This window comes from Trachypithecus francoisi, unplaced genomic scaffold (assembly GCF_009764315.1).
Source record: "Trachypithecus francoisi isolate TF-2019V2 unplaced genomic scaffold, Tfra_2.0 Lachesis_group0, whole genome shotgun sequence".
Taxonomy (NCBI): domain Eukaryota; kingdom Metazoa; phylum Chordata; class Mammalia; order Primates; family Cercopithecidae; genus Trachypithecus; species Trachypithecus francoisi.
This window is the reverse complement of record NW_022681453.1, coordinates 16,800,195-16,825,440: the sequence shown is the minus strand read 5'-3', so window position 1 is coordinate 16,825,440 and position 25,246 is coordinate 16,800,195. Positions and strand designations below refer to the sequence as shown.

Here is a 25,246-nt window from a genome sequence, read left to right as displayed (position 1 = left end):
TTTGGTGTCAAGGAAGTTCTAGGTTTGTCCTAGAGAAATATGCACCTCTATTTTCTAATACAAAATATCTGCTAGTTTATGATTTATAGTCTTGCTCCATTAAGCTTAAGGAAAAGGAAACTAAGAGGAAGTAAAATTAGCCAGCAGATTTGATAATGGTGGGGTAGTTCTTTCTAATGTACTGTATTTTTTTTAAGAACAAAGTTAAAATTATTAATAAAAAGAGGCTGAGGATAGAAGGAACTTTTTTGTTCTATCTTCTTCAGAATATTAGAAGTCTTAAGAACTCAGGACAAGCAGCAGAAATACATGCAACATGGTGACTGGTGAGTTAAAATTGTTCATATGCTGGAAGTATGTGTGCACCGTTTTTTTTCTGGTAATACTGAAGCATTACAAATCCTGTCAATTATTCTGCGTGCTGTCTTCCAGAAACTGTTAGGTGCTGTAAACTGAAGATGTGGGAGAACAGCATCTTTGAATTCAGTCAGTTTGCTACTTGCGCAGTTTTCTCCTGTTAGGATGTAAGTCAGTAGAACCCGCATATTTAAGCGTGGCAAGGCATCAGCTTTTAAAAGGACCTAGATGGTTCAAAGAAAAGCTGTAGAGTTTTTCTAGAATACACTTAAAATTTTGATTTTTTTTTTTTTTTTTTTTGAGACGGAGTCTCGCTCTGTCACCCAGGCTGGAGTGCAGCGGTGTGATCTCGGCTCACTACAACCTCCTCCGCCTCCCAGGTTGAAGCGATTCTCCTGCGTCAGCCTCCCGAGTAGCTGGGACTACAGGCTTGTGCAACCATGCCCGGCTAGTGTTTGTATTTTTGGTAGAGATGGGGTTTCACCATGTTGATCAGGCTGGCCTCGAATTCCTGACCTTGTGATCCACCCGCCCTTGGCCTCCCAAAGTGTTGGGATTACAGGTGTGAGCCACTGCACCCGGCCAAATTTTGATTATTTTTTTAGGCTTGCCTCTTCTGGGTTATCTTTGTTTTTAACTATTAAGTTTGAGATCTTCCTTTTAAATTGGTGTTTATAAATAATGTTTCTCCAAGTTTGTCAACTAAGATTTACTTATTAGATGTCTTCCTTCGGGTCCTCTCTGATGAAGTATTCGTATACCTCTTTGAGAACCTCTGCAGTTCCACATCCTCTCTCCAGCTTATGTTGTCATTTCAAACTAAAGATCAAATAGTGGCTTTCCTTTTAAATTTGAATTGCTCTAGGAACGTAACCAAAGTCAGGGGCTGTGGACGTGACTGTCTTTCTTTAAGGCAGCTTCAGAATCAGGGATGTCTTTCCTTACTTTGGATACGCTTTTTTTTTTTTAAATATGCTTTCTTTTAGTTTAATTAGTTGTGGTTTATATTTGATGTGCCGTGCTTCTTTCTTGTCTGCTTTTTAAATGGCCACTCTTGATCTGTAAGGGTCTCTGATTTCTGAATTAGCTTTAGAATTAGGTGTTACATGAATACCTGTTCTTTTATTATTATTATTATTATTATTTTGAGACGGAGTCTTGCTCTGTTGCCTGGGCTGGAGTGCTGTGGTGAGATCTTGGTTTACTGCAAGCTCCGCCCACTGTGTTCACGCCATTCTCCTGCTTCAGCCTCCCAAGGAGCTGGGACTACAGGTGTCTGCCACCATGCCCTCCTTATTTTTTGTATTTTTTAGTAGAGAAAAGGTTTCACTGTGTTAGCCAGGATGGTCTTGAACTCCAGACCTCGTGATCCGCCCACCTCGGCCTCCTAAAGTATGGGGATTACAGGCGTGAGCCACTGCGCCCAGCCTAATACCTGTTCTTTTCTGTTACTCTGTTGCCCTGCATTTTGTTCCAGATGTTTTAAGTCCTCTCCAGACTTTACTTAAATGCTTCCTTTTTATTTTTTCCTAGTTATTACATTAGATTGTGATTTCTGTTATTAAATTGATGTGGCTGTGTGAAGACATGATATATTAATTTCTTCCTTTGCTGAAAGAGGGAAGGTGTGCTCCTTTTGTCTCACTCTTCAGGCAAGGGCAAAACTGTAGGTAGAAATGGTGGCTGTGTCAGAAGGCTGTTTTTCTCTCTCTTTTTTTTTTTTTTTTGAGATGGAATTTAACTCTTGTTGCCCAGGCTGGAGTGCAATGGCGCGATTTCGGCTCGCTGCAACCTCCACCTCCTGGGTTCATGCCATTCTCCTGCCTCAGCCTCCTGAGTAGCTGGGGCTGCACATGCCCAACACCATGCTCGGCTATTTTTTTTGTATTTATAGTAGAGACGGTATTTCACTATTTTGGCCAGGCTGGTCTCGAACTCTTGACCTTGTGATCTGCCCACCTTGGCCTCCCAAAGTGCTGAGATTATAGGCCTGAGCCACTGCACCCGCCCATGTTTTTCTCTTTCTTAAAATTTGTGAAATATTTACCCATGCATGTAAATTTAGGCGATCTCTGTACAATTTAATGAAAAAGTATAAAGTAAATGCTGGCAATTTCAAGAAATAGAACAATGCCAGTATCCCTGAACCCTTTGTGGGCCCCTTCCTGATCACAGCTTCTCAGGCCTTACAGACAGCTGTTATTCTGTGATCACATTCTTTTTTTTTTTTTTTTGAGACGGAGTCTCGCTCTGTCGCCCGGACTGGAGTGCAGTGGCCAGATCTCAGCTCACTGCAAGCTCCGCCTCCCGGGTTCCCGCCATTCTCCTGCCTCAGCCTCCCATGTAGCTGGGACTACAGGCGCCCGCCACCTCGCCCGGCTAGTTTTTGTATTTTTAGTAGAGACGGGGTTTCACCGTGTTAGCCAGGATGGTCTCGATCTCCTGACCTCGTGATCCGCCCGTCTCGGCCTCCCAAAGTGCTGGGATTACAGGCTTGAGCCACCGCGCCCGGCCGATCACATTCTTTTTCTTTTTACCTTTACCATCTCCGTAATCCTTGACATAGTTTAGATCCGTTTCTTTTTGAGTTTTATATAAATGGAGTCATACTGTATTATGTTGTCTTAATACAATGTTTCTGAAATTTGTTCACATTGTGTGCAGCTGTGCATTCCCATTTTTTCATGTAGTATTCTGTTGTATGAATATACCATAATGTATTTATCCATTCCACTATTAATAGATATCTGGGTTGCTTCCAGGTTTTAGCTATTAACAATGCTGCTGTGAACATTCTTCTATTAAGTACCCTTGTTAAAAAACAGTTCCTGGCCGGGCGTGGTGGCTCAAGCCTGTAATCCCAGCACTTTGGGAGGCCAAGGCGGGCGGATCACGAGGTCAGGCGATCGAGACCATCTTGGCTAACACGGTGAAACCCCGTCTCTACTAAAAATACAAAAAATTAGCTGGGCGTGGTGGCGGGCGCCTGTAGTCCCAGCTACTCGGAGGCTGAGGCGGGAGAATGGCATGAACCCGGGAGGCGGAGCTTTCAGTGAGCCGAGATCGCGCCACTGCACTCCAGCCTGGGCGACAGCCAGACTCCGTCTCAAAAAAAAAAAAAAAAAAAAGTTCCTTCATATACACTGATGGGTAAAATTGCTCAGGTTCATAGAATGGATATTTTCAGCTTCACTAGATAATGCAAGTGGTTGTGCCAGTTTACAGTCCGTCAGTATTTGGGAAAAATACAAATGTTAATTTTTCGATTGAAAATAGAACCATGGCCGGGCGCGGTGACTCAAGCCTGTAATCCCAGCACTTTGGGAGGCCGAGACGGGCGGATCACGAGGTCAGGAGATCGAGACCATCCTGGCTAACATGGTGAAACCCCGTCTCTACTAAAAATACAAAAAAACTAGCCCGGCGAGGTGGCGGGTGCCTGTAGTCCCAGCTACTCGGGAGGCTGAGGCAGGAGAATGGCGTAAACCCGGGAGGCAAAGCTTGCAGTGAGCTGAGATCCGGCCACTGCATTCCAGTCCCGGCGACAAAGCGAGACTCCGCCTCAAAAAAAAAAAAAAAGAAAATAGAACCATGGCCGGGCGCAGTGGCTCACGCCTGTAATCCCAGCACTTTAGCAGGCCAATGCGGGCAGATCACCTGAGGTCAGGAGTTCCAGACCAGCCTGGCCAACATGGTGAAACCCCCTCTCTACTAAAAATGCAAAATTTAGCAGGACGTGGTGATGGGCGCCTGTAATCCCAACTACTCGGGAGGATGAGGCAGGAGAATCATTTGAACCTGGGAGGCAGAGGTTGCAGTGAACTGAGACTGGGCCATTGCACTCCAGGCTAGGGGACAGAGTGAGAATGTGTTTCAAAAAAAAAAAAGAAAATAGAACCGTGATGAAAATGCCCCTAAACCAGGGACTCCTCTGGCATGGGGCAGATAAATGGCCTAATGGAATAACTTCTATCACAAACCCTGCAGTTGTCTAGTATCCTTAAAAATAGAAATAGGGGGCTGGGCGTGGTGGCTCAAACCTGTAATCCCAGCACTTTGGGAGGCTGAGACGGGCGGATCACGAGGTCAGGAGATCGAGACCATCCTGGCTAACATGGTGAAACCCCGTCTCTACTAAAAAAATACAAAAAACTAGCCGGGCGTGGTGGCAGGTGCCTGTAGTCCCAGCTACTCAGGAGGCTGAGGTAGGAGAATGGCATAAACCCGGGAGGTGGAGCTTGCAGTGAGCTGAGATCTGGCCACTGCACTCCAGCCTGGGCGACAGAGCAAGACTCCGTCTCAAAAAAAAAAAAAAAAAAGAAAAAGAAATAGGAGCGGAACACAATAACTCGTGATTGCAATCCCAGCAGTTTGGGAGGCCAAGGTGGGAGGATTACTTGAGCCTAGGAGTTGGAGACCAGCCTGGGCAAGATAGCAAGACCCTGTTTCTGCAAAAAAATAAAAATAGCTAGATGTGGTAGCATGGGCCTGTAGTCCCAGCTACTCGGGAGGCTGAGACAGGAGGATTGTTTGAGCCAGGAGTGTGAGGCTGCAGCGACCTGTGAACGCACCACTGCATTTTATCCTGGGTAATGGAGCAAGACCCTGTCTTATTAAAAAAAAAAAAAGACAAAAGGCCGGGTGCAGTGGCTCAGGGCATATAATCCCAGCGCTTTGGGAGGACTAGGGCGGCCGGATCACCTGAGTTCAGGAGCTCAAGAACAGCCTGGCCAATATGGTGAAACCCTGATTCTACTAAAAATACAAAAAAAAATTAGCTGGGCTTGGTGGTGTGCGCCTGTAGTTCCTGCTCCTCAGGAGGCTGAGGCAGGAGAACTGCTTGAACCCAGGAAGCGGAGGTTGCAGTGAACCGAGATGGTGCCATTGCACTCCAGCCTGGGCGACAAAGTGAGACTCCATCTCAAAAAAATAAAAATACAAACAAACAAAACCCAGGCAAAAGAATAGAAATATGTCAGTCCTGGATGGGTGCTGTAGCTCACGCCTGTAATCCCAGCACTTTGGGAGGCCGAGGTGGGCGGATCACGAGGTCAGGAGATTGAGACCATTCTGGCTAACATGGTGAAACTCTGTCTCTACTAAAAAATACAAAAAAAAAAAAAAAGTAGCTGGGCGTGGTGGCGGTCGCCTGTGGTCCTAGCTACTCGGGAGGCTGAGGCAGGAGACTGGCATGAACCCGGGAGGCGGAGCTTGCAGTGAGCCGAGATTGTGCCATTGCACTCCAGTGCAGCTGAGATCATGCCACTGCATTCCAGCCTGGGTGACAGTGTGAGACTCTGTCTCCAAAAAAAAAATGAAATGAATACATTCACATGGAAAAAAAAATCAGTTTCCATTGTAAGGAGTCATATTTATCATATAAACATATGGAGTTATTTCAAAGAAGCATGGAAGACATACTTCTTTTTTTTTTGAGATGAGCCTCCACCTCCTGCGTTCAAGCAATTCTTCTGCCTCAGCCTCCCAACTAGCTGGGACTACAGGCATATGGTACCCTGCCTGGCTAATTTTCGTATTTTTATTAGAGATGGGGTTTCACCCCTATTGGCCAGGCTGGTCTTGAGCTCCTGACCTCGTGATCTGCCCACCTTGACCTTCCAAAGTGCTGGGATTTACAGGCATGAGCCACTGCACCTCGCCTATTTTATTTTTATTTATTTATCTATTTATTTTTATTATTTTTTGAGACAGAGTCTTGCTCTGTTGCCCAGGCTGGAGTGCAGTGGTGCGATTTTGGTTTACTGCAACTTCTGTCTCCCAGGTTCAAGTGATTCTCCTGCCTCAGCCTCCCTAGTAGCTAGGACTACAGGCACCATACCTGGCTAATTTTCATATTTTTAGTAGAGATGGGGTTTCACCATATTAGCCAGGCTGGTCTCAAGTTCCTGACCTTGTGATCTACCTGCCTTGGCCTCCCAAACTGCTGGGATTACAGGCGTGAGCCACTGCGCCCGGCCTATTTTGTTTTATTTTTTTTGAGACAGAGTTTTGCTCTTGTTGCCTGGGCTGGAGTGCAGTTGCGCAATCTCGGCTCACTGCAATCTCCGCCGCTGGGTGCAAGCAATTCTCCTGCCTCAGCTTCCCAAGTAGCTGAGGTTACAGGTGCCTGCCACCATGCCTGGCTAATTTTTGTGTTTTTGGTGGAGATAGGATTTCACCATGTTGGCCAGACTGGTCTCGAACTCCCAACCTCAGGTGATCTGCCCACCTCAGCCTCCCAGAGTGCTGGGGATTACAGGCATTAGCCACTGCACCGAGCCCCATGTGAATGTGTTCAAACTGGACTAAGCTATGAAGAGCCATTGTTGGAGTAGATGTGAACCTTGAGGGGCCTCAAAGCCCAAGGAAGAGGTAAGGTTCTGAGGCAGCTCAGACTTTCTTCTTTTAGTCCATCACGGATTGTTGACTCACTCTGCAGAGCCATACAGGGGGCCCAAAAGAGGCATCAGGGATAAGAAACCCAAGAAAGTGTGAAGATCTTCCCTTGGTACCTAAACGGAAAAAAGAAACAAAATTTGCAAACAGACCTATAGAAATGTAATAGACTGTTGTTTTGGAGTAACCTTTGTCCATGGTGCCATCTTATGTTCTAGTAATAAAATAATAAAAATAATAACTCATGTAGTGAAGAATTGCCATGCATCAGGCACTATGTTAAGCTCCAGTAGAAGGAAATACAGAGGAGCCAGGCGCAGTGGCTCACTCCTGTAATCCCAGCACTTTGGGAGGCCAAGGATCACGAGGTCAGGAGATGGTGACCATCCTGGCTAACACGGTGAAAACCCGTGTCTACTAAAAATACAAAAAAATTAGCCAGGCGTGGTGGTGGGCGCCTGTAGTCCCTGCTACTTGGGAGGCTGAGGCAGGAGAATGATGTGAACCTGGGAGGCGGAGGTTGCAGTGAGCCCAGATTGCACCACTGCACTCCAGCCTGGCTGACAGCAAGACTCTGTCTCAAAAAAGAGAAAGAAGGAAATACAGGGGAGATATCAGTGATGAATTTGAATTTATACCAGCAAAAATGTCCAGGGTCTGTTTAAGGGAGTGCTGGTTTTCCTTTATTTATTTGTTTTTTTACAAAGCAGCTATATTTAAAAGCATTTAGAAGTAAATGCTTGTTTACAGACCTCATACACCCCAAGAGCATTAGAGTATTTTCTGTTTTTATTATTAGTCTCATCAGAGTCCCAGAAATTGGGAACACTCAAATATCCTCATGGCTGCATGTTTTTCAGAAATACTTTATTTAATTTCTTGACTGCTTCTCACTAAGTCTTTTACTTGGAGCTAAGAATCTTTTGTCTCTTTTAGAAGTTTCTCTATTTCTGTTTATTACAAAGGCTCAACTTTTGTGTCTTATGAGTGGCATCTTGAAGTTAAGTCTTCGTTATTTTGTACAAGTTTTTGGTATTTTATCGTTTAGTTTTTCTTTCTTTCTTTTTTTTTTTTTGAGATAAGAGTTTCGCCCTTGTTGCTCAGGCAGGAGTGCAGTGGCATGATCTTGGCTGACTGCAACCTCCGCCTCCCGGGTTCAAGCAATTCTCCTGTCTCAGCCTTCCGAGTAGCTGGGATTGCAGGTGCCTGCCACCACGCCCAGCTCATTTTTTTTTTTTGTATTTTTAGTAGAGATGGGGTTTCACCATGTTGGTTAGGCTGGTTTCAAACTACTGACCTTGGGTGATCCACCCACCTTGGCCAAAGTGCTGGGATTACAGGCATGAGCCACGTCATTCAGCCGGTTTAGTTTCTGTCAGATTTTGAAAGAAAATCATACCATGATCAACCAGAATTGTTTATGTGTCTGTTACCATTCCTGCACTATAGCCACTGTGTAGAAAAAGATGAGTTATTTATTTATCTATTCATTTTTTGAGACAGAGTCTGGCTCTGTCACCCAGGCTGAAGTGCAGTGGCACAATCTCACCTCCCGGGTTCATGCCATTCTCCTACCTCAGCCTCCCGAGTAGCTGAGACTACAGGCGCCCACCACCACGCCCGGCTAATTTTTTTGTATTTTTAGTAGAGACGGGGTTTCACTGTGTTAGCCAGGATGATCTCGATCTCCTGACCTGGTGATTCCCCCCGCCTCGGCCTCCTAAAGTGCTGGGATTACAGGCGTGAGCCTTAGATTAATACAATTTGCGGAAAATTCAGAGGAGTATTAAACAGGAAGAAACTTAAATACTCTGGTTCCATCATCCAGGCATAACTACTGTTAGCATTCCTTTTTTTTTGTTTTTTGAGGCGGAGTCTCACTCTTTCCCAAGGCTGAAGTGCAGTGGCGCAATCTCAGCTCCCTGCAACCTCTGCCTCCTGGATTCAAGCGATTCTCCTGCCTCAGCCTCTAGAGTAGCTGGGATTATGGGTGGCTGCCACTATGTCCAATTAGTTTTTGTATTTTTAGTGGAGATGGGGTTTCACCATGGTGGCCAGGCTGGTCTCACAATCTTGGCTGGATGCTATGGCTCATGCCTGTAATCCTAGCACTTTGGGAGACTGATGCTGTGGATCACTTGAGGTAAGGAGTTTGAGAACATCCTGACCAACGTGGCGAAATCCTGTCTCTACTAAAATACAAAAATTAGCTGGGTGTGGTGGCGGGTGCCTGTAATCCCAGCTACTTTGGAGGCTGAGGCAGGAGTATCGCTTGAACCCAGGAGGCGGAGGTTTCAGTGAACCAGGATCATGCAACTACACTCCAGCCTGTGCGACAGACCAAGACACTGTCTCAAAAAAAAAAAAAAAAAAAAATTAGGCTTAATGGCTCACGCCTGTAATCCCAGCACTTTGGAAGGTGGAAGCAAGTGGATTACCTGATGTGAAGAGTTCGAGACCAGCCTAACCAACATGGCAAAACCTCGTCTCTACTAAAAATACAAAAATTAGTCTGGTGTGGGCCGGGTGCAGTGGCTCACGCCTATAATCCCAGCACTTTGGGAGGCTGAAGCGGGTGGATCATGAGGTTAGGAGTTCAAGACCAGCCTGGCCAAGATGGTGAAACCTTGTCTCTACTAAAAATACAAAAAAATTAGCCGGGCTTGGTGGCAGGTGCCTGTAATCCCAGCTACTCAGGAGGCTGAGCCAGGAGAATTGCTTGAACTTAGGGGGTGGAGGTTGCAGTGAGCCAAGATCATGCTACTGTACTCCAGCCTGGGTGACAGAGTGAGACTCCATCTCAGAAAAAGAAAAAAAAATTAGCCAGGTGCGGTGCTGCCCACCCGTAGTCCCAGCTACTTGGGAGACTCAGGCAGGAGAATTGCTTGAACTCAGGAGGCAGAGGTTGTGGTGAGCTGAGATCACGCCACTGCACTCCAGCCTGGGCGACAGAGTGAGCCTCCATCTCAAAAAAAAAAAAAAAAAAAAAAAATTGAGATAGTGATGGTTTCCCTATGTTGTCTAGACTAGTCTCAAACTTTTGGGCTCAAATGATCTTCTTGGGCTCAGATGATCATCAGCCTTCCAAAACATTGGGGTTACAGGCTTGAGCCACCATGCCCAGCCTGTTAACTTAATTGCTTGCTTATTTACTTATTATCTATGAATAAATGATAGAGTCTCACTCTGTCACCCAAGCTGGAGTACAGTGGCATGATCATAGCTCACTGCAGGCTCAAACTGCTGGGATCAAGCCATCCTTCTGCCTCGGCTTCCCAAGTAACTGGGACTACAGGTGAGAGCCACCATGCTCAGCTTAGTATTGACATTTTCTAATGGTTTTATGGAATGTTTCCTACCTCAAGCTTGTTTGTCTTTTAAATTATTAATATTATTTCTAAGAGATAGAATCTCACTGTGGTGCCCAGGTTGGAATGCAGTGGCTGCCCACAGACAGGATCCTGCTACTGATCAGTACGGAAGTTTTGACCTGCTCCATTTCCAACTTGGGTCGGTTCACCCCTTGTTAGGCAACCTGGTGATTCCCTGCTCCCATGAAGTCACCATATTGATGCTGAACTTAGTGTGGACACCTGATTGACATAGCGCACTACAGCCCAGAACTCCTGGACTACTCAAGCAATCCTCCTGTTTCAGCCTTCTGAGTAGCCGGGACTGCAGGCATGCATCATCATCCCAGCCCCCCTCCCCCCTCCTTTTTTTTTTTTTTGAGACAGAGTCCCACTCTGTCTCCAGGCTGGAGTACGGTGGTGCGATCTTGGCTCACTGCAACCCCCACCTCTCAGGTTCATGCGATTCTCCTGCCTCAGCCTCACGAGTAGCTGAGATTACAGGCATGCTCCACCATGCCCAGCTAATTTTGTATTTTTAGTAGAGACGGGGGTTCTCTATGTTGGTCAGGCTGGTCTCAAACACCCAACCTCAGGTAATCCGCCTGCCTTGGCCCCGCAAAGTCCATGGTGTTAGGATTACAGACGTGAGCCACTGCACCCAGCCTTTTTTTGTTTGTTTGTTTGAGATGGAGTCTTGCTCTGTTGCCCAGGCTGGAGTGCAGTGGTGCAGTCTCAGCTCACTACAAGCTCCGCCTCCCAGGTTCACACCATTCTCCTGCCTCAGCCTCCCGAGTAGCTGGGACTACAGGTACCTGCCACCATGCCCGACTTATTTTTTGTATTAGCCAAGGTGGTCTCGATCTCCTGACCTCATGATCCACCCGCCTTGGCCTCCCAAAGTGCTGGGATTACAGATGTGAGCCACTGCGCCAGGCTTTTTTTTTTTTTAATGAAAGGCTTAAAGAATGGATTTTGGTGGTTTATAGCAAGTAACTTTTTGAAGCTTTTATATTTTCTGACAACTGAATATCTAGCTTATTTGCCTGTTTGCTCAGGAAATAAATTTATATTTGGACTAGTGTTTCTTATGGTAACTTTTTAAAGGTACTATTCTAGAAATACTGACTGGTAGGATTTATTTGGAGATGACATAGGCAGCAGAATGATTTTTATATCTTTGGAACCTTAATTGACAAAAAATACGTTCTGGACTTTGGTATGAAATGTTGTATTCTAAAACTAAAATATCGATTAAATAGAAGTTATTTTCACTTAGCTAAATGTTTGTCTAAAAGACATGTTGCTGGGGGCAGTGGCTCACGCCTGTAATCTTAGTACTTTGGGAGAGTGGGCAGATTGCTTGAGACGAGGAGTTTGAGACCAGCCTGGCTAACATAGCAAAACTCCATCTCAACTGAAAATACAAAAACTAGCCTGGTGTGGGGGCAGGTGCCTGTAGTTCCAGCACTTTGGGAGGCCAAGACGGGCAGATTACAAGGTCAGGAGTTCGAGACCAGCTTAGTCAACATGGTGATACCCTGTCTCTACTAAAAATACAAAAATCTGGTGGGCATATTGGCGTGTGCCTGTAATCCCAGCTACTTGGTAGACTTAAAGCAGGAGAATTGTTGGAACCTGGGAGACAGAGGTTATAGTGAGCAGAAATCATGCCACTGCACTGCACTCCAACCTGGGCTACAGAGCAAGACTCTGTCTCCAAAAAAAAAAAAAAAAAAAAAAAAGAAGGCTTCGGCTAGGCATGGTGGCTTACGCCTGTAATCCCAGCACTTTGGGAGGCTGAGGTGGGAAGATCTCTTGAGCCCAGGAGTTTGAGAACAGCGTGGGCAACATGGCAAAACCCTGTCTCTACAACAAATAAAATTTAGCTGGGCGTGGTGGCACATGCCTGTAGTCCTATACCACTGCACTCCATCCTGGGCGATAGAATAAGACCTTGTCTCAAGAAACCAACAACAGAAAATTGGGGGTGTGGAACTTTAGTTTCCTGATCTTACATAGATAGATACTCCAATTTTTTTGTTTTTTTAAGACGGAATCTCACTCTGTTGCCTAGGCTGAAGGGCAATGGTACAGTCTCAGCTCACTGCAACCTCCATCTCCTGGGTTCAAGTGATTCTCCTGTCTCAGCCTCCTGAGTAGCTGGGATTACAGGCATGTGCCATCATGCCTGGCTAATTTTTATATTTTTAGTAGAGGCAGGGTTTTACCATGCTGGCCAGGCTATTCTCAATCTCCTCCTGCCCTCAGGTGATCCACTTGGCTCAGCCTCCCAAAAAGTGCTGGGATTAGAGACCTGAGCCACTGCACCTGGCCAATACTCTAAAAATGAGTCGACAAGTAGAGGCATAAAGGTATGATGTGATTGGTAGGGTTTGGTGAAAGGAGGGTGATTTTTAGTTTTTTTTTTTTTTTTTTTTTTTTGAGACGGAGTCTGGCTCTGCCACCCAGGCTGGAGTGCAGTGGCCCGGTCTCAGCTCACTGCAAGCTCCGCCTCCTGGGTTCCCGCCATTCTCTTGCCTCAGCCTCCCGAGTAGCTGGGACTACAGGTGCCCGCCACCTTGCCCAGCTAGTTTTTTTGTTTTTTTTTTAGTAGAGACAGGGTTTCACTGTGTTAGCCAGGATGGTTTTGATCTCCTGACCTAGTGATCCGCCCATCTCAGCCTCCCAAAGTGCTGGGATTACAGGCTTGAGCCACTGAGTCCGGCATTTTTAGCTTTTTTTTTTTTTTTTTTTTTTTTTTTGAGACGGAGTCTCGCTCTGTCACCCAGGCTGGAGTGCAGTGGCCCGATCTCAGCTCACTGCAAGCTCCGCCTCCCGGGTTCACGCCATTCTCTTGCCTCAGCCTCCCGAGCAGCTGGGACTACAGGCGCCCGCCACCTCGCCCGGCTAGTTTTTTGTATTTGTTAGTAGAGACGGGGTTTCACCGGGTTAGCCAGGATGGTCTCGATCTCCTGACCTCGTGATCCACCGGCCTCGGCCTCCCAAAGTGCTGTTTGTTTATGTATAATTTGTTTAGGCTTTTTTTTTTTTTTTTTTTGAGATGGAGTTTCACTCTTATTGCCCAGACTGGAGTGCAATGGCATGATCAAGAACCAGAAGTCAAAGCATACTTAGCTGCTTTTACTTTTTATTTTATATCTTTTTTTTTTTTTTTTTGAGATGGAGTCTGGCTCTGTCGCCCAAGCTGGAGTGCAATGGCGCGATCTCGGCTCACTGCAAGTTCTGCCTGCCGGATTCACACCTTTCTCCTGCCTCAGCCTCCCGAGTACCTGGGACTACAGGCGCCCGCCACCACGCCTGGTTAATTTTTCTATTTTTAGTAGAGATGGGGTTTCACCGTGTTAGCCAGAATGGTCTCGATCTCCTGATCTTGTGATCCGCCCGCCTGGGCCTCCCAAAGTGCTGGAATTACAGGCGTGAGCCACTGCGCCCGGCCTTATTTTATATCTTTTTATACTATTAGAATGGTTTTTCTTAGTTAAGTTTCATATCCCTTTCCCCAACCCCGGAATAAACCTCCAAAAACAAAACAAAAACTAGGTGGAATTCTATACTGAGTACTGAAGAAAGCTTGTTTCTAGTAAGAAAAGTTGGTGAAATTATCCTTTACACTTAATATCAGACTTGAGGTGAGGTTTAAGCTGCCCCTTCTGAGTTTCTGAAACTTGAAAGACAAGAGTGAGGAGAAGTAGGGTTACTAGGAGGATCATAGAGACTGGCTTTACTAGGCAATAGTCATGAAGGTTTTTCGGTTCTGTAAACTTTGTTTGCAGTGTTTTGTTTTTTTTCTTGTGTTTTTTTAAAATTTTTTTTTTTTTTTGTCTTGTTTTGATTTTGAATTCCCATCTACTCCATCAGGAAACAGTGTTTCTTTGTATTGGTGTTTACTCATTTGTCTTTTCCCAGACTTGAGACAAAAAAAGGTTTGTGCTGCATGTAAAAACTTTACTTTTGTACCTTAAAAAAAAAAAAAAATTGCTTTTTGTAGTAGCTTTAACAGTTTAATCAGTCTCAGTATATTATGTGAATACAACTGACAGTTGAAGAAAATAAATTTTAGGAAATGTAAATTCCAACTGACCTGCTGCTCTTTTGTAATGGAGGTGAAAAACTGAAATTATGTACCAGCATGGTAGAGGACCTGTTAATGGCTGCTCATATAATCTCTCCTTTGTCCCCTTTTGAGCAGAAGGGTATGTGTGATTAGATATTAGAATTTCATAACTTTGTAATGTTAACGGATCTTTATTATGAAAGATGCCTGTTTTTTTTTTAGGTAGAGTGTCACTCTGGTGCCCAAGCTGGAGTGCAATGGCACAATCTTGGCTCCCTGCAACCTCTGCCTCCTGGACTCATTCTCCCGCCTTGGCCTCCTGAGTAGCTGGTGTTACAGATGCCTGCTACCACGCCTGGCTAATTTTTATATTTTTAGTAGAGACAGGGTTTCACCTTGTTGGCCAGACTGGTCTTGAACTCCTGACCTCAGGTGATCTGCCCACCTTGGCCTCTCAAAGTGTTGGGATTACAGGTGTGAGCCACCGCACCTGGCTGAAAGATGCCTTCTTAAGGAAATCCCTACTGTGATGCTGTTAACAAAGGGGAACTTTGATACATTCTGTGCAAGTGTGGCAAATGAGTGCTTTCGGATCACCTAAACCAAGTAGCCTTCTCTGAATCTGTAGTTAGGCAAAGTGTGCTTGGCTTGATGCTTTCCTTATGTGTGACGTGGACATCGACAACTTTATTGTTATTGTTATTTTATTCTATTATTAGTACTTTTTTTACAGATGAAGGTCTCTCTAGGTTTCCCAGCTCAAAGATCTGGGCTCAAGCAATCCTCCCACCTCAGCCTCCTGAGTAGCTGAGACTACATATGTGCACCACTGTGACCAGCTGATAATTTTTTTTTTAAGAGAGTTACGTTCTGTCGCCTAGGCTAGAGTGCATTGGAGTGATCTTGGCTCTCTGCAGCCTAGATCTTTGGACTCAAGCAATCCTTCCACCTTAGACTCCCTAGTAGCTGGGACTACAGGTGCATGCCACCACACCCAGTTAATTTTTGTATTTTTTTGTAGAGATGGAGTTTCTCCATGTTGCCCAGGCTGAGGTGGAAGGATTGCTTGAGTCCATGAAGCTATGGATATTACAGAGAGAATTGGGTGGCTCATACCTATAATCCCAGCACTTTGGGAGGCCAAGGCGGGCAGATCACCTGAAGTCAGGAGTTTGAGACCAGCTGGGCCAACACGGCGAAACCCAGTCTCTACTAAAAATACATAAATTAGCTGGGCATGGTGGTGGGTGCCTGTAGTCCCAGCTACTTGGGAAGCTGAGGCAGGAAAATCACTTGAACCTGGGAGGATGCAGTGAGCTGAGATCGCGCCACTGCACTCCAGCCTGGGTGACGGAGGGAGACTCCATCTGAAAAAAAAAAAAGGCTGGGCGTGGTGGTTCATGCCTGTAATCCTAGCACTTTGGGAGGCCAAGGCGGGCAGATCACGAGGTCAGGAGATCGAGACCATCCTGGCTAAGATGGTGAAACCCCGTCTCTACTAAAAATACAAAAAATTAACTGGATATGGTGGCGGGTGCCTGTAGTCCCAGCTACTCAGAAGGCTGAGGCAGGATAATGGGGTGAACCCAGGAGGCGGAGCTTACAGTGAGCCGAGATTGTGCCACTGCACTCCATCCTGGGCAACAGAATGAGACTCTGTCTCAAAAAAAAAAAAAAAAAAAAAATCATAATTCTTCCTGTTCCACATTGAATTTCAAATGTAGCAGGTATATATGAAGCAACTAACATGGGTGAGCTGTTGGGAGAGAACCAAGACATAGTCTTGTCTGCCAAGAATTTAGAGCCTGAGTAGAAGAAAGGAGATGCTTAACCCACATATTTTGTATCTGTGACGTAAGGTAGAGCATCTGGTCAGTCTAGGATATCTAGCCTGATTGCTCAAGGGAACAAATCACCTTTCCAGACATTCAGAATTATCTGAGAATCCTTTTTGGCAAAAACGTTTGCTTGGTTTCTGTTACTCTTTCATCCTGCTGCTACTTTTGTTCTGAAGGTCTGGCTGATCAAGGGAGGATGGTACAAAGGTAGCAGCGACAGTTAACTGTCTACATCTGCAGGTTAATTCTTAAGGTAAATAAATACCTGATGAAAACTTGTAGAATTTATTTCTGAATTTTAGTAGTGACCTGGATATTTAAAGCACTATTTACCTTTTTTTCCCAGAATTATTTTAATAGTATTAGTTACATTTATGTAGTGCTATCTATGTGTTAGGTGATTTTCTTTTTCTTTTTTTTTTTTTTGAGACGGAGTCTCACTCTGTCACCGGGGCTGGAGTGCAGTGGCCGGATCTCAGCTCACTGCAAGCTCCGCCTCCCGGGTTCACGCCATTCTCCTGCCTCAGCCTCCCGAGTAGCGAGGACTACAGGCGCCCGCCACCTCGCCCGGCTAGTTTTTTGTATTTTTTAGTAGAGACGGGGTTTCACCATGTTAGCCAGGATGGTCTCGATCTCCTGACCTCGTGATCCACCCGTCTCGGCCTCCCAAAGTGCTGGGATTACAGGCTTGAGCCACCGCGCCCAGCCTAGTGTTAGGTGATTTTCTAAATGCCTTATTTAATCCTCATGTCAACTGTGAGGTAAGTACTATTGTATCCCCATTTTACTCACAAGAAAACTAAGGTTAATGGACTTTTCTAGAGTTAAATAATGAAGGAAACATAAAGTTGGGATTTGAACCCAGGTAGCTCGGCTCCAGAGTCCATGCTCTTAACCAATAAGCTGTGTTGCAAAAGAATGTGAGCAGCATATGGCAAAATAGGATTTTTGGATTTTCTGATGGGAGATGAAGAACATATCCTCTGCCTCTTGTGTCTTGCCACAACTAGGTGGCATACCTATCTCTGCTATAGGAAATGCTTGGAAATAAAACATATCCATAGGAATCCCTGCCCCTAGCTTCTTCCTCCTTGCTTGGTGTCCTCTCTGTGATGGTCACAGAGCAGTTTTGCATGTGACATTTACTGTCCAGTGCTTGGCTCTGCACAGAAGATGGGATTGACCTAGTGCTAGGTGGGAAATGTGTTTTCAGCCTGTTTCATCCAGTATTGTGAAGCATGTGTTTGTTTTTTGTTTTCAGTGTGATAGTTTTATTTAAGAAATGTTAATGGATTTAATTTTCAAACATCCATTAATTGAAAAAATAAGGTGGTATAATAAAACTTTATTTTTTTATTGTATATGTATACAGCTGCCCTGAATATATTCCAGTCTTGTGCAAGGATAATTGTTTCTGGGCATTTCCTGCTAAAAACAGTAACATAATTTTGACTTCTGTTTATTTCTAGGAACCCTAAGGACTCTGCAATATGAATAATTCCCTGGAGAACACCATCTCCTTTGAAGAATACATCCGAGTAAAGGCACGGTCTGTCCCGCAACACAGGATGAAGGAATTTCTGGACTCACTGGCCTCTAAGGGGCCAGAAGCCCTTCAGGAGTTCCAGCAGACAGCCACCACTACCATGGTGTACCAACAGGGTGGGAACTGCATATACACAGACAGCACCGAAGTGGCTGGGTCTTTGCTTGAACTTGCCTGTCCAGTCACCACCAGTGTTCAGCCACAAACCCAGCAAGAACAGCAGATCCAGGTTCAGCAGCCACAGCAGGTTCAGGTATATGGGAAATGCTGAGGTGCAGCCTGTTTAATGTACTTTATTTGTTGTCAGTGTTTTAGTTAGTGGGATCACCACATGTGTATGGATGTTACAGGTTATTTTCATTAAGGGGGGACTCTGAAACTATTTAACACTAAGATTTTCAAAGTTAATGTGGACTAAAAATTTTTTCCTTTTTAAGTTTTTTTTTTTTTTTTAAACAAACCCCAGTGTCAAGGGCTGACTTTGAATAGATTGCAGCCAGGGATATGCTTAGCTACCTAGGAAACCCCAACCGAGAAGCAGGTCATCTATGAATTGTTTAGCATCAGGTTCAACGTGCCTCACGTGATGAGTGAGGAGGCGACCACCTTTCTGACAGCACCCCTTTTCCCAGGATGAGGGGCTCTCTGCGCTGGAACCCGGTCCCAGCACATGACCCCACCGGCGGCGATGTCAGTAATGGTAGGGGACTGGCTTTCCAAGGCAAACCAACACTCTGTGGTGCTGCCATGTCATTGTACCTGGGTTGTTTTATTTCTTTGTTTCTTCTTTTTTTTGAGATGGAGTCTGGTACTGTGGCCCTGGATGGATTCTCCTGCCCCAGCCTCCTGAGTAGGGGGGATTCCCGGCGCCTGCCAACACACCCGGCTAATTTTTTTTTTTTTTTTTGAGATGGAGTCTCGCTCTGTGCCCCAGGCTGGAGTGCAGTGGCGCAATCTCGGCTCACTTGCAAGCTCCACTTCCTGGGTTCACGCCATTCTCCTGCCTCAGCCTCCCGAGTAGCTGGGACTACAGGCACCCACTACGAAGCCCAGCTAATTTCTTGTGTTTTTTGTAGAGACGGGGGTTTTACTGTGTTAGCCAGGGTGATCTCGATCTCCTGACTTTGTGATCTGCCCGCCTCTGCCTCCCAAAGTGCTGGGATTACAGGTGTGAGTCACCATGGCTGGCCTCTTTTATTTTTATATTTATTTACTTATATTTTGAGATAGAGCCTCACTCTGTTGCCCAGGCTGGAATGCAGTGGCACGATCTTGTTTCACTGCAATCTGCATCTCTGGGGGTTCAAGCTGGCACTCCCAGCTAATTTTTGTATTTTTAGTAGAGATGGGGTTTCACCATGTTTTCCAGGGTGGTCTTGAACTCCTGACCTTAAGTGATTTGCCCACCTCGGCCTCCCAAAGTGCTGAGATTATAGGCATGAGCCACCACACCCAGCCTTGTTTTGTCTTTGTAAGGAAGAAAAAGTTGGCCGGGCGCGGTGGCTCAAGCCTGTAATCCCAGCACTTTGGGAGGCCGAGACGAGCGGATCACGAGGTCAGGAGATCGAGACCATCCTGGCTAACATGGTGAAACCCCGTCTCTACTAAAAACTACAAAAAACTAGCCGGGCGAGGTGGCGGGCGCCTGTAGTCCCAGCTACTCCGGAGGCTGAGGCAGGAGAATGGCGTAAACCCGGGAGACGGAGCTTGCAGTGAGCTGCGATCCGGCCACTGCACTCCAGCCCGGGCGACAGAGCGAGACTCAGTCTCAAAAAAAAGGAAGAAAAAGTACAGGAAAGGTAAGTAAAAGAAGGCTGGCCCAGGTATCGTGGCTCACACCTGTAATTCCAGCACTTTGGGAGGCTGAGGTGAGTGGATTCCTTGATCTAGGAGTTTGAGGCCAGCCTGGGCAAGATGGCGAAATCTCGTGTGTAAAAAAGTACAAAAATTAACTAGTTGTGGCTCACTCATGTGGTTCCAGGTACTCAGGAGGCTAAAGTGGGAGGATCACCTAAACCTGGGAGGTCATGGTTGCAGTGAGCTATGATTGTGCCACTGCACTCCAGCCTTTTACACTAAGGACAGGAAAGGGACTGGATTGAGACACTGTCTCAAAAAAAAGAGAAAAGAAGACTGATTTTTTGGCTCAAATTATTCTGCGCTTATTTACAGCTTTGACCTCCTCTTTCTTACCACAGCTGGCCAATTTTTGTACTTTTTTTTAGTGGAGATGGGGTTTCCTTTGCCATGTTGGACAGACTGGTCTTGAACTCCTGACCCTAAGCAATTCACTTGCCTCAGCCTCCCAAAGTTCTGGGATTACAGGCATGAGCCATTGTACCTGGCCACTGGGCTGGTATTGGGACTCCTGAGTTCAAGCAAGCCACCCACTTTGTGGGTGTTTGGATTACAACTACAAAGTGTTTGAATTACAGGCACAAGCCATTACACCTGGCCCTGCTTTCTTATAAGATTAAAGAGTTTGGGGCTGGGCGCGGTGGCTCAGCCTGTAATCCCAGCACTTTGGGAGGCCGAAGAGGGTGGATCACGAGGTCAGGAGATCGAGACCATTCTGACTAACACAGTGAAACCCTGTCTCTACTAAAAATACAAAAAATTAGCTAGGTGTGGTGGCGGGCACTTGTAGTCCCAGCTACTCGGGAGGCTGAGGCAGGAGAATGGCGTGAACCCGGGAGGCCAAGCTTGCAGAGAGCCAAGGTCACACCACTGTACTCCAGCCTGGGCAACAGAGCGAGAGTCTGTCTCAAAAAAAAAAAAAAGACAGTGAGTTTGGGGATTTAAGTTTGGAGTGACTTTTGAGACTTTATGTTCAAGATAAACTGATCAGTGCTTGAACTTGGGAGGCAGAGGTTGCAGTGAATTGAGATCATACCACTGCACCACAGCCTGGATGACAGAGCAGACTCTGTCTCAGAAAAAAGAAAAGCCACCAGTCGAGATCAGTAACATTGTCTTTCTCCCTAAACTCTATATAAATGAAAGAAGAAACATAAATGTAATGACATCCATGAGACAGATTCAGTGTGATAGAATCATGAGAATATATGTTTTCCCTAAGTGACTAAAAAGATACTTTTAAAAAATAGGCCAGGCGCAGTGGCTCAAGCCTGTAATCCCAGCACTTTGGGAGGCCGAGACGGGCGGATCATGAGGTCAGGAGATCGAGACCATCCTGGCTAACACGGTGAAACCCCGTCTCTACTAAAAAGTACAAAAAAAAAAAAAACTAGCCGGGCGTGGTGGCGGGCGCCTGTAGTCCCAGCTACTCAGGAGGCTGAGGCAGGAGAATGGCGTGAACCCAGGAGGCGGAGCTTGCAGTGAGCTGAGATCCGGCCACTGCACTCCAGCCTGGGTGACAGAGCAAGACTCCGTCTCAAAAAAATATATATATATAAATAAATAAATAAATAAATACAAAATAAAGAATTCTGGCCAGGCCAGGCATGGTGGCTCACACCTGTAATTCCAGATGTTTGGGAAGCTGAAGTATGTAGATGACTTGAGCCCAGGAGTTTGAGACCAGGCTGGGAAACATGGTAAAACCTCATCTCTACAGAAAAACACAAAAATTAGTTTGAGCATGGTGGTGTGCACTTGTAGTCCCAGCTACTCAGAAGGCAGAGCAACTCCTTGGGCCTAGGAGTCCGAAGTTGCAGTGAGCTGTGATCACGCCACTGCACTCCATCCTGAGCAAAAATGAAAGACCCTGTCTCTATAAAAAACAGAACAACAAAGCATTTTTAAGAGTGCTGGAAAAAATGAATACCATTTGAAAAGCACTAAACCTAAGAAATTGATAAAAGAGAATAAGTAGACAGAATTAGGTGATGCAAGGCCAGGTGTGGTGGCTCATGCTTACAATCCCAGCACCTTGGGGAGGGTGAGGCGGGCGGATCACCTGAGGTCAGGAGTTTGAGATCAGCCTGGCCAACATGGTGAAACCTCATCTCTGCTAAAAACACTAAAATTAGCTGGGCATGTTGGCAGGCGCCTGTAGTCCCAGCTACTCGGAGGCTAAGGCAGGAGAATTGCTTGAACCTGGGAAGCCGAGGTTGCAGTAAGCTGAGATCACGCCATTGCACTCCAGACTGGGCAACAAGAGTGAAACTCTCAAAAAGAAAAAAGAAAAAATTTGGTGACGAATACACGTAGGAAAGAACTTTTGGGGAAAGTGGGGCCGATCTAAGCTGAGAAGTAGAGGATACACAGAGTAGAAGTCTGCTGGGGTAGCTTTAGAACTAAAGGTTGGGAATTGACTAGAGACTTCAAAACACACACATACACATATGTATACTTAGAGCTCACATTAGCTTGATGAGCAAGTTAGAGATACATTAGTTTGATGATCATTGTTACTGCCCTTTTGAGTACGAATCATAGGCTGGGTGCAGTGACTCATACCTGTAATCTCAACACTTTGGGAGACTGAGGCAGGAGGATCCTTTGAGTTCAGGAATTCAAGACCAGCCTGGGCAACATAGTGAGACCTTGTCTCTACTAAAAATAAAATTAGCTGGGTGTAGTGGTACACACCTGTAATCCCAGCTGCTGAAGAGGCTGAGGTGGAAGGATCGCTTGAGAATACTTGATTTCCCAAAAAAAAAAAAAAAATTTCCCCCCATGGATCTGTATTTTAGCTAACCTTTTAGAATGCTCTTTATGGTCCCTTCGCCCACACAGATTATCAACTATTAATGCAAGTTATAAGTGTAATTGGAGGAAACATCCTTTTTTTCTTTAAAAAATAATTTTTGGCTGGGCGTGGTGGCTCATGCCTCTTATCCCAGCACTTTGGGAGGCCGAGGTGGGTGGATCACAAGGGCAGGAGTTCAAGATCAGCCTGGCCAAGATGGTGAAGCCCTGTCTCTACTAAAAATACAAAAAAGTAGCCAGACATGGTGGTAGGCGCCTGTAATCCCAGCTACTCAGGAGGCTGAGGCAGAGAACTGCTTGAACCTGGGAGGTGGAAGTTGCCATGAGCCAAGATCATGCCACTGCGCTCCAGCCTGGGTGACAAAGCGAGACTCCATCTCAAAAAAAAAATAATCATAAATAATAATAATTTTCTACTTGAGGCTTTTTTGTCTTAAGTAGTTCTAAAAGTCTTATCGCAAATTTCTAACTTATGGGATGCTAGTGAGATATGGTTTGTGGTATATGGTACCTGCAAGAGTAGTTTTATTCCTTTCTACTTAAAATTTAAATTTTAGGCAAGTTTGGCTGGGTTTGGTTGCTCATGCCTGTAATCCCAGCATTTTGGGAGGCCAAGGCGAGTGGATTGCTTGAGCCCAGGAGTTCTAGACCAGCTCGGGCAACATGGCAAAACTCCCATCTCTACCAGAAATACAAAAAATTAGCCAGGCATAGTGGTGCATGCCTGTGTTCCCAGCTACTCAGGAGACCGAGGCTGGACGATCACTTGGAGCCCAGGAGGTGGAGGTTGCAGTGAGCCGAGATCGTGCCACTGCACTCTAGCCTGGGCAACAGAGCAGAGACCCCATCACACACACAAAAAAAGAAATTTTAGCCAAGCTTGGCCCTGTCATCCATGCTGGAGTGCTTTGGCATGATCACGGCTCACTGCAGTCTGAACTTCCTGGGCTCAAGCAATCCTCCTGCTTCAGCCCCCTGAGTACCTTGGACTACAGCTACTATGCCGAACTAATTTTTTAAAAAAATTTTTTGAGATGGAGTATTGCTCTGTCACCCAGGCTGGAGTGCAGTGGTGTGATCAGAGGCTCACTGTAACCTCAACCTCCCATGCTTTAAGAGATCCTCCCACTTCAGCCTCTTGAGTAGCTGGGACTACAGGCTAGAGAGTAGAGTGGCACAATCATAGCTCATTGCAGCCTTGAACTCCTGGGTGCAAGTGATCCTGCCATTTCACCCTCTGGAGTAGCTGGGACTATAGGCATGCACCACCATGCCTGGCTAATATTTTTACTTTTTGTGGAGATGGGTCTTGCTATGTTGCCTAGGGTGGCCTCAAACTCCTGGCCTCAAGTGATCCTCCTGCCACAGCCTCCTAATTTAGGATTATAGGCGTGAGCCACAGCACTTAGCACCTCATTTCATTTTAATTTCAAGTAAAATTTAATACTTTTTTTAAAAAAAGATGTTGACAGTTGTTATATCTGAATGATAGATTTGTTGTGTTTTTTAGTTTTGTTTCCAAATTTTTGTGGTTTTTCTTGAGACGGAGCTTTGCTCTGTCGCCTGGGCTGGAGTGCAGTGGCATGATCTCGGCTCACTGCAACCTCTGCCTCCTGGGTTCAAGTGGTTCTGCCTCAGCCTTCTGACTAGCTGGGGCTACAGGCGAGCGCCAGTACGCCCAGCTAATTTTTTTTGTATTTTTAGTAGAGATGGGGTTTCACCATGTTGGTTGGCAAGGATGGTCTCAATCTTTTGACCTCATGATCTGCCCATCTCGGCCTCTCAAAGTGCTGGGATTACAGGCATGAGCCACCGCGCCCGGCCTGTTTCCGAATTCTTTTTTTTTTTGAGACGGAGCCTCGCTCTGTCACCCAGGCTGGAGTGTAGTGGCCAGATCTCAGCTCACTGCAAGCTCCGCCTCCCGGGTTCACGCCATTCTCCTGCCTCAGCCTCCCGGGTAGCTGGGACTACAGGCACCACCACCTCGCCCGGCTATTTTTTTGTAGTTTTTAGTAGAGACGGGGTTTCACCGTGTTAGCCAGGATGGTCTTGATCTCCTGACCTCGTGATCCGCCCGTCTCGGCCTCCCAAAGTGCTGGGATTACAGGCTTGAGCCACCGTGCCTGGCCGGCTTCTGAATTCTTAATATGATTATTTAGTAATTTTCTACCCAATGAAAAAGCTATGCTCTTACATGAATTTAAAAATTGAAGGAAAGTAATATAAATAAAAAATCTACTTTTTTTTTTTTTTTTTTTTTGAGGCAGAGTTTTGCTCTTTCACCCCGACTGGCGTGTAATGGTGTGATCCCAGCTCACTGCAACCTCCACGTCCCTGGTTCAAGTGATTCTACAGCCATAGCCTCCTGAGTAGATGGGATTATAGGCACGGCTAATACACCCAGCTAATTTTTTTTGTTTAGTAGAGACGGGGTTTCGCCATGTTAGCCAGGCTAGTCTCGAACTCCTGACCTGAGGTGATCCACCCTTTTCAGTTTCCCAAAGTGCTAGGATTACAGGCGTGAGCCACAGCGCCTGGCCAACACATTTAATTTCTTATTGACTTACTTTTACTTAGTAATAAAGGGTATAAACATATTAAGTCTTATTTTTTAATTACCTTAAATACCTTAAATTTGCTCTTTGTTTTTGTTTGTTTGTTTGTTTTTGAGTCAGAGTCTGTCTCTGTAACCCAGGCTGGAGTGCAGTGGCACTATCTCGGCTCACTACAAGCTCCACCTCCTGGGTTCACACCATTCTCCTGCCTCAGCCTCCCAAGTAGCTGGGACTACAGGCGCCCACCACCACGCCCAGCTAAATTTTTTGTATTTTTTTAGTAGAGATAGGGTTTCACCATGTTAGCCAGGGATCTCTTGACCTTGTGATCCGCCCACCTCAGCCTCCCAAAGTGTTGGGATTACAGGCATGAGCCACCGTGCCCAGCCCTTAAATTTACTTTTAACTCTTATTCCCCTAATTTTAAATTCTTACTATTTTGAATATAAAGT

The 25,246-nt window shown here is 45.7% G+C and overlaps 1 protein-coding gene across 5 annotated transcripts in view; it reads left to right on the top strand.

Annotated features, from left to right (window-relative positions):
* Positions 1 to 25,246, top strand: part of QRICH1 (glutamine rich 1) — a 68,825-nt gene that overhangs the window by 1,659 nt on the left and 41,920 nt on the right. For 3 of the 5 annotated variants that reach the window (XM_033206809.1, XM_033206835.1, XM_033206825.1), the window contains exons 2-3: positions 267 to 326; positions 17,489 to 17,818. In XM_033206809.1, coding sequence (XP_033062700.1) covers positions 17,510 to 17,818 — 309 coding nt within the window. In that variant the 5' untranslated portion in view covers positions 267 to 326; positions 17,489 to 17,509. Of the gene's footprint in view, positions 1 to 266; positions 327 to 432; positions 525 to 17,488; positions 17,819 to 25,246 lie in introns of all 5 variants that reach the window. The other 2 variants (XM_033206816.1, XM_033206798.1) reach the window with 2 other exon arrangements.